At 32.0% G+C, this 14,187-nt stretch overlaps 1 protein-coding gene across 3 annotated transcripts; it reads left to right on the top strand.

Moving 5' to 3' along the window:
• Positions 1-446: 446 nt before the first annotated feature.
• LOC148599823 (transcription factor Sp9-like) lies at positions 447-13,262 on the top strand. 3 transcript variants are annotated; one of them, XM_088559194.1, is made up of 3 exons: positions 5,308-5,372; positions 6,209-6,258; positions 11,591-13,262. In XM_088559194.1, exons 2-3 carry the CDS (start codon positions 6,256-6,258, stop codon positions 12,806-12,808), a joined length of 1,221 nt encoding a protein of 406 aa, XP_088415320.1. In that variant the 5' UTR covers positions 5,308-5,372; positions 6,209-6,255; the 3' UTR covers positions 12,809-13,262. The 3 variants fall into 3 exon arrangements, with proteins under 3 accessions (XP_088415317.1, XP_088415320.1, XP_088415319.1); XM_088559191.1 differs by lacking the exons at positions 5,308-5,372; positions 6,209-6,258 and adding an exon at positions 447-580; XM_088559193.1 differs by lacking the exon at positions 6,209-6,258 and having other exon boundaries at positions 5,312-5,372.
• Positions 13,263-14,187: the final 925 nt, after the last annotated feature.

Raw genomic sequence — 14,187 nt, 5'->3', positions numbered from 1 at the left:
TTGCCACGTTCCTCGCACGTTAAAGATACCTGCTGTGGTATTCGATAGGAGTAGGAACCTTCGCGCTCCGCCACAGAAGGCTAAATTGCCCGACCCTACCCATCCCTCCCTTTTATCTTGTGGCAATCAAAATTTATCAACCCTATTATTCTTGTTTCCCATCCCTTTTTTCATTTCATCATCATATCATCCCTTTCATGTTCATAGCCTGAAAATAGCTGAAATAGTGCTGCTCGGGTGTTAAATCCCAACAATCAATCAATCAATCAATATAAAATATTCAATTCATAAATATAACTTCTTTAAAAAAATCTGTCAATGCATCCCACATATCCTTGAAAATGTAACGATAAATGATGTTTTTCTGATTGGTTGAATTACAACTGTGGTTCTTTTATTCCTCCTTTCCTGGAGAGACTGCTTGTTAAATGGGCGTTTTCCGAAGTCTACACGATTGATTCTTGTTCAAAGCATGAGAGATAGTCAATTAAAAGGCCTTTTCTTTTGACTGGAAGAAAAATATTTGGTCGTTAGACATATTCTATGTCCGGAGAAAAGAATGGCAACGGCATTGCTTGGGGTAAGTCTGCGTTAAGTGTGCGCTTTATGTTTTTGACAATACAACGAGACAATAAGAGTTCAAATAAATTTGAATTGAAAAGAGACAGTTTATTCAAATTGAATGTAATAAAACATCCGTATGGACAAAGAACATCCAGAAAGGCATTGTTGTATTTTCAAATCTAACTTAGTATTGAAGCTCATTTTCTTCCGTGTGTGTAGTATCTGTTTTTCAACTAAGCTAATTTGCAAAATGGGTTGGGACTGTCGAAAGGAAACGCATTGGATTAAAGTTCAAAAATGCAATTCAGTGGGAATTTAGTTATATGAAACAACGGAGAAAAAGTAAATAAAATCGAATGGAATAAAAGAACTAGCAAAGCAAATAATTTCATCAAATTCTTTCAAGTTTTTTTTTTAAATTAGCATTAAAAAGGAAAGTTTTCCGAAATTCACTTAAGTGACTGAAGGTATAAAGGTTTAAAACGAAAAATAAAAAATGTGTAGTGGAAAACCCGAACTTGCCGATTGTCGTAAAGTTATGATGAGGAGAAATTTATATAGTATTACAGTTTTCTACTCAGAAATATAGTTTCATAAATTTGAATTGACATAATTTAGGCATTTTATAGATTTGTCTGTTTACATTAATTTTTTTTATTGAAAAAAACTGCAAGCATCGACAAAACTGAAGTTTTCACAAAAAAGTGGTCATACATGTATATGATATATTATTAGCAACTACATATATATATGATTATTTTAAAAACAAACTAATGAATGAATATTTCTTCGTTTAAAATGCCTAAATCGAAAATCTTACGGTAATATGCTTACCAGATTTTGTAGTTCCAAATAATTTAGGGGAAAGTCCCCTTTCAGACACATTGAAAAGGAGGGGTGCCAGGCGGGGTTCCTCAGAAAAAGGAGGTACTAGAACATCATTTGCAATTTTTTTGGTCAATTTCACACATGAAAATGACAAATTTTCAAATAAAAAGGGGGTGTCAACCCCTACATCCTCCATCTGTATCCGCCACAGTCTTTATAACATGTACATTTTCCACATACAAAGGGAATTGTTTTTTTTAAGTTTTTGATGTATCAAAAAACGCAATTTTAGAATTTTGTTGCCATGCAATTTTCACATGTGATTGTGCATATTCGCCAATTTCTAAATGTTTCCTTAAAAAGCCCATCTACCTCTTTAATAAATTGACTTTGACGGCACAAAACAACAAAATTTGAAGAGTTATTTGTAAAATCAAATAATCATACATTATATAAATAGATTTCACAAAGAAAGTGATGAAAATCATCCATTAATTAACTTAAATAATATAATGAAGTGGTTTCTTTCGCGCCGCCTTTTAATGCATTTTCCCCGAGAGGCTTAGAATGGTATTATGTTCGGGATACATCACGTTTTATTGAAATTGACCAAGATATTGACAATCCGACTGTCAATTTCCGAGATAGCATTTTCGAATAAGTGACTCCATCCTATTAATCTCGCGCATTATATTCAATTATTCTTATTAAACTGCTCGTTCAGACAATATGGCAAAGGTCAAGCGAAGAAGCTAAAAAGCTAAAACCTGGTCTTGTGTTTCGAGCAAGAGAAAGTAAGCGATCGAAGTTATATTATAACATTTTCAAGTCGGTCTCGAGACATTATGTTTTTTTCAATACCTCCATACAAGAAAGCTATCCTTATGTTTCAACATACAAACAATATCTTTTTAATTTTTTTCATTGTAAATAAACGGCCTTTGGAATCTTCAGCAACATTGTTTTTGGTTACATTTCTGCTGAAATCAGTTGACGAAGCTGCTTTTCTTCATTACATGTTTATTAGGATGAGAAATACATTTTAAATTCTCAAGACGAGGCGCATGATACATTGCAATAGAGATCAAATATTTTGTACGTTGAAAATATTATTTTAGGTGTATTCTGTACAACTGTGAATTACGGAAAGCCTGTTTACAGCGGTTTCTGGGAGAATAGAATGTACGCACGGCTACCGCTTTGTGTAGCTTTTAGGATTTAATATGACTCCAAATGACACGATTTAGTACTAGGAAAAGCAGTATCATACTTTAAAATAAACGGTTTAATATTAGCTTTTATAAGAAGTTGGCAAAATTATAGGATTAACCAGTAAGAGTAAACCGGGGGTGGGGGGGGGTAAAATTCGCTTTTAGTCCGTCCGTCCGTCTGTTTGTTTGTTTGTTTATTGTCTTCCTTATTATGGTAATATGAATAAAAAGAACTATTTATTATTTCATTTTCCCCCAAAATTTTAATTGTTGGATCAATAAATATTTTAATTGATATCACGTGTTAATTGTTAATAAACAAATTACTTTAAAAGTTTAAAACATTTAATTTGCTTGTTTCAAGCTTGAGTCACTTTTTTTTATTAGAAATTTAACCATTCGTCGAACAAGTAAGTCACTTTAAAACATACGTATCATGTTGAATTATTACCGCGATAAGTATCAAATCAAAATTAAAACAAGACTATTTGAAAGAAAGAACATTGTCAAAAAGCAAAAATTATCAATTACCAAAAATATTTCTTTTTATAAAAACGTTTTAAGCCATTAATTTTGAACCAAATACCTGTCGTAAATTATTTAACCTGTTTCAAAACGACAGGTGAGAGAAAGCCAATCCATTCGATTTCTTAGGATTCACCGATTTTTGGAAACAGAATCGCGACCCCTTTACCCACAAGCCCCTGATCAAAAGGAAGTCGATCTTCGGATTGGTGGTAATTATAGTCCATTTGAGTAATCAGGTTCACCCGTCATTTCCGCAACTCATCCATCCGTGTTTAGCATAATCTTGTAATTGAGGAAAATTTGAGGGCGTTTTGGTTCAAATATTTTATGTCAAGAAAATAAGTAGAAGTAGGAAAATTGACGAAATTTATTTGCAAAATATATTTTCCTTAAACATCTTAAAATGTTGCTACAAATTACCTAAGGTAGAAATTGGTAAAAGGTCATGGGAAAGCACCAACCAAATTTTGTGTGGTACTCTTCACGAATCCATACAATCCTTTTTTTTTGCAATTTGATTTTAGGACAGAATTGAATACGCACTCGTACAGAAAATAATTGGTCATATACTATTACAAAGCGGGTATGGATGTAGGGTTCCGGAATTGGGCCCCTTTTATTGAAAAGTTTGTTATGTATGTAAAAAAAGGGGCAAAAACGAAAAAAAGAAACGATAGTCAAGAATTTATAAATTTCAGAATCCGCCCTCCAAAGGACATCAAAGATTAGGATTTTCGCATGATGACATTATAGGTTAAAGGGGAAATTCCAAGTTTTAGTTTAAGTGAAATATGGGATTAACAATGAACCCAGTTAGGGAAGGGCAATTTTTTCTAGCCCATGGACCATCACTGAATTGAAGCAAGTTCTTTAAAACATTTTTGTAACTGACAATACAAGTTACAGGAAGAGCGAAATAGAACGGCTACTTTTAGAAAAAAAATGGAACGGCCCCTTTAAAAACAAACTGGGGATATTTTAATGTGTTTTCGTTATTATTTTTGATAATTTCGTATCGGGGTTTCGTCTACTTTGACGTAATGATAAATATCCGTATTACTACTCGAGAAGGTTGCCTCTGTTACAATAGGTTTGGTTTTGAAATCATTTAAGACATTTATCATCATCATCGTCATCATCATCATCATTATTATTATTATTATTATTATTATTATTATTATTATTATTAATAATTATTAATTATTATTATTATTATTATTATTATTATTATTGAAAGAAGAATGAATGCATGAATGAATGAATGAATGAATTGTTTTTTTGATAATGGAATGCTCCGTTTTCCTCCCGAATAGAGTCAAAAGTAAGATTTTAGTAAATATAATAAACGAGAAGTTCATTTTTTGTTTTTTTTTAAATGAAATTAATTTTGAGGTATTGAATTGTCTTTTGATTGTTTGTGTATTTATGAAGAAAATGAATGTTTTCTGGAGAGGACTCAATCATAAACAATTAATGCGAAAGGAAAATGTCTTATGGAAAGAAAGATGGAGAGAGAAAGAAATTCTGAAAAGAAAGACTGTCATAAAGGAAAGAAAACAATAAGAACAATATATTTAATAAAGGAAGAAGAAAGACGGGAAGATAGAAAACAGTCTAAGACATTAAATTTTAGTACAAAATATACTGAAAATGATCTAGAGAATTTCTTCGAGAAGTTTTTTTTATACTTGAAAGAGATGAAGGCATATAAAGATATTAAAATATTAAACAGATAAAATACATGATGAAAATTTAAATCAACAACAATAAACCAAATTTAAACTACTATCGCAGCTGTTTTGTCGATTTTTAACGTAGGAATTAAAAATGAGAAATAAATAGAAGGATAGTTATTTAAAAAAATCCTTGTAATTAAAATATAACTGAGAAAAATGTGCGTGTCAAAGAGTGCATATACGCAAATCAACGTATCAGTTCTCTGATGTTTAATTTTCTGTGCAACTTCTATTAAGAATTAATAATTGCGCAATGTGGGATTAACAAGATTTTAATAATTGTTTGTTGTAAAATTCAATTGAAACCGACAGGGTCTCAGATTCAATCGCTTAGTGGGCGTGTCGAAGGCGGTCGGGAGGCGGGGTTTTGAGTGACAGGAAGCACTCACTAAAAGACAAAATAAATGGTTAAAGTTCGAGATTACTTGAAACTTGTTAATATTTTGAAGTGTTTGTAAGATTAGGGGATAATATCGAATTAATATATTCTTCCATGTATGTTCAGGTATGTATTGTTAAAGGTGACTAAATAAGGACCGAAGACGGTGAAATTGAAATCTGCGGTTCTAGGGAAATCTTTTATGAAGAAATGTGTTGAGAACTTAGTAATTGCAAACATTATTTTATTTTCGTATATATATATATATTTAATTATATTTTTATGATGACACGTAACGAATTATCAATACAATATGCAATATGATAATTGTATTATGCAGTTGAATGTAAAACTGTCTGAATTGTTACCTTAAATCCTACGCTTTTAACAATTTCCCGACTTCAACATATTTTCATCGTATATATTTTTCAAATGTGTGCATTTTTTTTTATAAATATGCATTACATGAATTTAAGTGTGTTGAAAAGATAATTATCACCCCCTTGTCGTATGGGCATGTTCTTGGTACAAATCGCAGTGCTAACGATTTGTATTTAAACTTTTGATAGTAGTTTAATAAAGAAACATTTTGTCAATCAGATACATATTGTGAAATAAATTATTTGATAAAAGTCGTTTATATTGAAAAAAATTCCATGTTTCCAGAATAATATTCGTTCAGTGATGTCGAGTCGGATTATTATGTTTTTTTTTTTAGTTTGAAGATATCATGGGCCTTATACATGTAGCTTATATTGTGAATATTTCTGTCACAGTAAAATCGTTTCTTTCTATAGTTTTAGTATATTTTGATTTTAAGTATGTTTTTATTTGAAAAGAAAACTGAAATTAAAAATTTTTTCAGATTTTTAACAGCTCTGATTGAGATGATTAAAATATGTACAACATGCATCGTTTTTTTTATTTAATTAAATTTTGATTATAACAAAATTTCATTTCAGCTTAATGTATCTGTGTTACATAATTTGGTATTGAAACGGCATTGCACATGGTTTGTATAATATGAATTACTCAATGAGAAAGAATGAGGTGTGATTTCATAATTTACTTGCTGTACAAATGATGCAGCAAAAATAAAAAAATGTTTGTCCATGCAGATCTGGTTTTAATTTTTTAGCAAAACCAGCATAATATTTAACCAAAAAAGTTATTTTGTCCATTAAATGTCTTAAGTAGTACTCAGGCAAAGAATCATGCAAAATGTGATTCATGGTTGGGAAGCCTACGTATTTTTATTTTTATTTTTAAAATGTTACATTGAAATTAAAATGTGGCTTTTCATATAATCAGTGCTCTCGGGTGGTAACATATATATAGAATTTACTGTAGAATTCAAAATTAAGGGAGATAACTCTGTAAATGACACCAAAATACAATAGAAACGGTTGGATTTTAATGTGGATTATCCCCTAGGAGCAAAAAGATTAGAAAGAATATTATACATTTCATCACATAGACCTATACAGCAACTTAATAACAAAAATAAAAATGGGTAGCCCTTTTTTTAGGTGGATCACAATTTACAGTATTTGCATGATTCTTACAAAGACTGCTGCTTAATTAATAATCGAAGTTGTATTTACAACCATTTCATGTACACGGGTTCAAACTAAATTTATAATGATTTTGAAATAAAATGAAAACAACAGAAAATAAAAATATCTTCCGAACTGAAGAGCTTCTATTTTTGAAAGTGTTTTTCATAAATGTTGAACGACATTTATAAATAATTTATAACAATGTGATTTTCATAACGTTGACTTTCATTGACTTCTTTTAAAAACATTTTTAAATAATTCATAACAAGTGTAATATTATGTGTATAGAATGGCTTCATTTTAATCTTTTCAAGATTTTTATTAAACTTTAAAGAGAATAATACATTGTATAGGGCTTTTTTTGGACAATAATGTAATAATGTCACTTCTTTAATTGTAGTAGTACCTCTGTAGATGAAAATTATGTTATTTTTTTTTTCACAAATTGAGTAATATGAATAAATAATACTGAATTACAAAATTTTAATATCATGCGATTTATTGTGATTATTTGCTTAAAAAATGAAATATTTAGAGCTTAAGTTTTACTTAATTTGAAATCTCGTTCAAAAATCTTATACGAAAATTCAATTTCTGGAACCGATAGTTCGAAATGTTTATTCGTTGGAGAAAAATTGGGTTCTGGTCTCTGTTTGAATTACTAAATGTTTAAAAATTAATTTTTCAGTCATACACGCTTTTTTTCTTTACTGAAATATCTGAACATTTTTAAGTCTTGAAACATAGCAAGAAAATATAAAGACTGGTCTAGGACCAATGCAATGGGTGCACATCCCTTTCCGTTTAGATTGTCGTGTCATACAAAAGTCATCACAGACTATGTACCAACAAGGGCACTGTAGCCCCCCTTCAATGCCGAATCCAGATAATTCGAAAAGGAGGGGTGCCAGCCGAGGTTCCTCAGAAAAAAAGGGATGCTACAAAATTATTTGCCTTTTCCAATCAAAAAGGGAGGGGGATATCACCCCCTGCACCCACCATCTAGGTCTGCCTCTGTCCTTCAATACATATGATGACAATTTATCCATGCACCTTCGACACAAGAAGACAGGGGTTCAGTTTTAAAAAAAATAACATTCTTATATTTGATGAAAAACCGTTTTCTATTTTAGAACGGAAGTACCCCAGTTCACTCAATGAATGTGCACTACCACTCTTCTTCCGTTTGCTGAAGAATATAAACATAGCTTCATTCTTTAAAATAAGGACTTTTCATTATCTTGTTCCGTTTTGTTAATTTGTGTTCATATATACAATACGCACTTGTTGCTTAAAGTAAGTCTTACTCCGTGTGGAGGCTTAAAAGTAATGATAAGAGCTTTTCGTCTGGAACAACCACGAGCCGAGCGAGTACTAGACTGTCGGAGTCCTATCTTATTGTACATGTATGTTTGTCGCAAGCTAGCTAATAGGTCAGTTGTATCTATAGGTTATTTCACCCAAAATCTTTGTTTCTAGATAGCACTTGCTAAGACCTAACATTTTATACTTGGATTTTTTCGAACATTATTCCTTAATTCTGAAGTTCTAATTTAAACCAATCTCTCATTTAAATACTAAAAATCTTCAATTTATTTAATTCGTAATTTAGATCCAAATTTCAACCTTATATTACCCAACTTTATTTCAGTCCTGACTTTTTTCTACTAAAGCCTTTTGTGGAAGGGCAAATTAATATGTTGCTGTTCCGGATCCTTCCTTTTAATGTCAAATTTGTTTCGAGCTGCCTTAAAAATAAAATGGTTGCCGCCCCATTTTACCAACAAACACATGGTGCATATACTGCTTTATTTTGTGCAACGTATACGCGCATGAGATTATTGTCAGTGCATATGAAAGAAGCTTATGGATTTTGTCAATAACGACTTTAAAGTTCTTAATATAAAATATAAAGTGATGACGATTGGTTATATATGTAACCATGGAACTAGGTGTCACATTAAACATTTTTGTGTAATTTCATTTCACGTCAAATTTAAAAAAAATATTACCGGTAATTTAGACACCAAAATAAAATGAAACGAGAATATTGTTTTATTTCAATTTTGTATATACAATGTATATATCCCTCTATCATAATTTCTTTCAAGAATTGTTTCCGATATGCTATTGATATCATTATCGTTTCGCAACAATAAATTTTCATAAAAACTATGTGAAGGAGGTGGGATGTTAAGGGCACCTTTCTGTCATCAAAATTTTCGTTTCTTTCATCTCTTGGTTCTCATATGGACATGCTTTCTGTTTTAATAAGGGACATAACTGATTTTAGGTGTGTTTAATCATGTAATAATTTTTCAACAGTGGTCATATTTAAAAAGGGGGAGGGTTGCGGTCATGCAAAGTACTTAAACCCTGCTGCATTTTGTTTGCGCCTGCCCCAAGTCAGAAATTTCTTGCTTCTATTTTCACTTTCAGTTACCAAATTTACTTCATGGTGCTGGAGTATATAGGGGCAACTATGGTGCTATTCCTGTGTATAAGTGTATAATATTGTTTTGGGCCATCTGCAGCATGCTCTGTGGTGTGATGGTTTCCTCATCGTTCATTGAAGACCCATGAGTGGTCTTGGGCTGACATTTTTACCCGGGGGGGGAGGGGTTGTGTTGTCTATTTGACATATTCACTATATCTCCATATCTATTCTCGTTATATTAGTGTGTACCACACTTTAATGAGCCCAGACAATTTAATTTTAAACTTTCAATAAAACGTTATTTGAGAAAGAGCATGTTTTTCCCAGTCCGTCGTTTGTAACGAAATAAAATTCAGTATCTATGCTAAAACCATAAGGGTTTAGATCACTTATTTGGTAGGGAATGTAAACATATTACATACTTTCCAAACTTTAGAATATATATCAGGAAGAATTCATTTTTTTTAAATTCAATGTCTTAGCCAGGCAAGTAGAATTATTTTTTTTAAGATTTGGTGTGACCAAAGAATTGAAAAAAAGTAAAGACATAACCGGAGAACATGTGAAAAAAAATCACGGCGGGTTTGATCTTATCTAGAAATGAAAATAGAGTTTACAAAAAAATGCAGCATCAATGAATTGACTAATTGCCCTATCACTAAGAGCAGATGGGATTTCTTTGAACATAAAGTCTCCTTTAAAATACAACATGCAAGCTTGAGCCATATTTTGCATTTGACCTTCAAGGTGAAGAAGATAAAGCACAGACAATATATTTGACGAATTTTAAGTTTTATTATTTTGTCAAAGAAGAAATGGACATTCTAATATGCAGAGAGAGAGAGAAATGATATAGAAAAAAAATAAAATTGTGTTCTTTTTCTAACTTGCTACATTTCTTTCAAAAAAATGACACATGGCACGCAATGTCAAATTTTTTGTGTTTTTTTTAACGCAAATTTTCGATACAGTTTTTATTAACCCACTAATATTGCAATCAGGTGATATTCGTTTCCATAGAAGAGCGCCCTTAAGGTCAAAGGGTAAAAAGCAAAATTATACCGACGGCGTCGGAAAAAATGAATAAACGAAAAATGAAAGTAAATGAGAAGAAAAAAAAAGAAAATCCACATAAGCACAGTTTTCAAAGGAGTGCCCCTTTCATATTGCGATATGCTTGTCTGTTTTCTTGGTCAGTTGCTATTTAAAAAAAAAACAAACAAAAAAATTAATTTATTGAAGATTCTAGGTTTAGCCTTTTTTGGACTAAAAAGTAGCTTCTATATTTAAAAAGACAGCTAATTATTTATCATATATTCTTTTACGGTTTCTTTAATTAATGGTGCATCCTAATACAAGTATAAAATTTAAACACGACCCCATTTTCAGTGACCAAATTACACTGAACATTTTTGTGGTAAGCCCTGTAATTCTATCGTAGGAGTCCAGCATAATTATATAGAAAACTGAAGTTGTTCAAAGGAAAAATGGATATTTAAATACGTGATATTTTAAGGCAAGCGATTCGATATTCACATTAAAATGTTTTTGTATAGGGATAGATGGTCTGAAGATCGAATTATGAGGAAAATATCAGGAGTTCAGCTTCTGAATAACTCAAAAAGACAATTTTAAGGTTTCAATTTACTATTCATCAAATATTACATTTATTGTATATAAGTTAAGGAATTGTCCATTTAGAAATCAGGCAGCTCCTATGATAAGGATTGAACAAAGTTAATTTTATCCCACGGATATTTTAATAATAATAATGTATATGTCCAGTAGTGCAAAGATTTTTTTTTAATCGAAAATGGATGGCTCAATGATTTTACAATTCTTTAAGAAAGCAACCAAATTTTCTTCATAATGAAAGAGTTATCTCCCTTAATCAATTTCCTATGTAATTTATTTCTCTTCAACCGTTGAAGTTAATCAAAAACCAACTTTAAGGTTTGAGAAAGATGCATTGGCCATATAATATAGATTTTTTGAAAACAAAATTTGTCATGTGCCACCCACTGCCTGGTTTTTAAGTGGATGCCCTCTTAACATTATCCAATCTTGTCGTATAAAAAATGCTCAGCAACTATTTATAGTACATTCAAATTAATTGCATTTTATTTAATTTTTTATTTGCAGAATTCTGAAAAATCGGTTGCTTTGTGGGCAACGCCTCTAATGCGATATTCACAAAATAACAAATAGCGTAGCTGTATCACACTTAAAGTATGTTTCAGCATGACCTAAACATTTTCAAAAAATTTAACTCACACCCTTTTCATTTATTTGATTGCTTTCTTCCAAGTATAATACATAATAATGTTTAATTAATTTTCCCACTTCAGGATCCTCATCCATTTGGTGGTACACCATTAGCGTTATTAGCGGCCCAGTGTAACAAGATCAACGACAGAAGTCCTCCTCCATTGGCCGACGCTGCAGTAGGGAAAGGATTCCATCCGTGGAAACGATCGCCAACGTCATGTTCAAGTGGTCCCATCACAGTGAACCCTCAACGACCGACGGCCGTTACGTCTACGACAGCCGCATATTCGTATCCAAAATCTACAAGCTTGTCTAACGCTCCGGGATCATATGATCGGGATTTCCTACAATCAGTTATTTCATCGAACGCACAACAAGACGTTGCTTCTGCCTCGTTACTACAGAAAATGCACAACGAATCTGCACTTACTGGATCCTCCCTTGGGGGACTTTATTCCAGGGTTCCAACTGTCTCAACGAGCCCATACGAACACTGGTCCTACCCAAATACACACAGTATCAAACCAGAAGTTACACCGTCAGTAAACCCTGCTTCTGCATGGTGGGATCTGCACACTAGTCCGTCAAACTGGCTCTCCGATGTGAGTGCGGGATCATCCAGTCTACACTCTCAGCTTGGTTCCAATTACTCCAGCAACGAATATTCTTTAGGACATGGTCTCAGCTCAAATTCGTCACCATATCTATCTTCTGGACAGTCACTTCTACAGGACACTTATAAGTCAATCCTGCCGACCCAAACTGAAACATCGATGTCACCATATTTGTCACGTGTTGGATTAAATGGAAATACTAGTCCGCGATCGAATAGACGTTACACTGGAAGGGCGACGTGTAACTGTCCGAACTGTCAGGAGGCAGAAAGACTCGGTCCAGCTGCGGCTAATTTACGAAAGAAAAATGTTCACAGTTGTCACATTCCTGGTTGCGGAAAAGTGTATGGGAAATCTTCGCATTTAAAGGCGCATTTAAGATGGCATACGGGTGAGCGCCCTTTCGTTTGTAATTGGCTGTTTTGTGGGAAACGATTTACGCGATCTGATGAATTACAGCGCCATCTCCGTACACACACAGGAGAAAAGAGATTTGCTTGTCCTACTTGCAACAAGCGATTCATGCGTAGTGACCATCTTGCAAAACATACTAAAACGCACACTGAAGGCAAAAAATCCGGAAGTGGGAGCGACACAGAAAATAGTGCCGATCAAAAATCTGTGAAAAGGGAAGTGGATTACAGTGATCAAGCGACATTTAGACCAAAAACTGAAACCAACTGATCTCAATTGATAACTTAAACTTTGTGGATCTGGGATAATTTTTAAATTATTCAAATCATGTTGAATTTGTGAATCTGAAATGTGTGACGTCAGTGTGTGTATTTGGTAATGGATTGAATGAACTTTGACGTAATATTTAAATTGTCATGTGTGATTCAGAATGCATTTGTCCATTTGTGAATGTCTAGTACCCTCCTCTTGGAATTTAATTGGAATATTGTCGTATTCGTTTAAATAAATTATCTATTGGTGCATTTTAGCGAAACAAAGAAACGCTAAGTCAGATTTTGTTGTAGAAAATATTTGTTAATAAAACTATTAATTTGATGATTTGAATATTCATTATGGAGCATGACTGTCAGTACTTGTGTTTTTTTCCTTCTTGTTTTTGTTGAAAAAGGCTATTTGTTATGACCTTTTCTAAAACAAAAACTATTTAAAAAATATTAACACTGTCAACTGCTGCCATTTCATAAATAGCTCTGGATTTAGATTATGCAAATCAATAAAACATCGTTTGCAATCATGACTGTCAATACTTGTGTTTTTTTTTCTTTTTTTTTATTGATAAAAGCATTGGTCTAACCTTTTCTAAACATTATTTTTAAAAAAAATATCAACACTGTCAAATGCTGCCATTTCATAAAGTGCTCTGGATTTAAATTTGGATTATGCAAATCAATAATACATCGTATGCAATCAAGAATGGCACATTTTATAAGTCTGTGCCATTTCAAATCCATCCCGTTTAACTTGAGCTAAATTTGATTGATATAAAATGACCATAAATTCGTTTCGTAAATGATTTCGTATTGTCAATAAATCAACTTATTGTACGATTAATACAAATTACGACTATATTATCCCGTACATGTCATGGGTTGTTTAAAATTATTTCATAAATGGTTTTCTGAGGTCTTTGATCACTTTAACAGGGATATTGTATGAAATTAGATTTTCCGGATCACCGCTTTTACCCTCTCACAGTCTTTTGATTCATTGTATTATAAAATTCACAATCAAATTTTGTGTGTTAAAATCGTAATTTTTCGCAATAGAATGAACAATAATTCGGCAGCACTTTACAGCAGCATTCTTTTCTATTTTAATATGAATAATTTAACCATTTTAATGATGATTTGAAAGAACTTTGATAGGAAAATAAAGAAAAACTATCTTGTGGTTTTTGTTAATATACAACATACAAATTTTCAACTGTGATAATAATTTTGGTATGATGTCGGAACACGACTTTGACACGATTTCTGATTCAGACTCTGGAATGAATCACCATACAAACTCATAACATTATAAATGAATATTCTCTACATATATCCTTTATATTTATTGAAATTAAGCATGCTTTTAATACATTGCTT

This window comes from Perna viridis, chromosome 13 (genome assembly GCF_037379345.1).
Source record: "Perna viridis isolate PV_CMFRI_1.1 ecotype Kerala chromosome 13, ASM3737934v1, whole genome shotgun sequence".
NCBI classification, from domain to species: domain Eukaryota; kingdom Metazoa; phylum Mollusca; class Bivalvia; order Mytilida; family Mytilidae; genus Perna; species Perna viridis.
Note: the sequence above shows the minus strand (reverse complement) of the source record. Positions and strands in the feature narration are given on the sequence as shown.

Coding starts and splice junctions, on each gene's coding strand:
- LOC148599823 (XM_088559191.1), top strand. CDS start 560: ATGGCAACGGCATTGCTTGGG. Junction 581..11,590: donor TGGCAACGGCATTGCTTGGG/GTAAGTCTGCGT, acceptor TTCCCACTTCAG/GATCCTCATCCATTTGGTGG.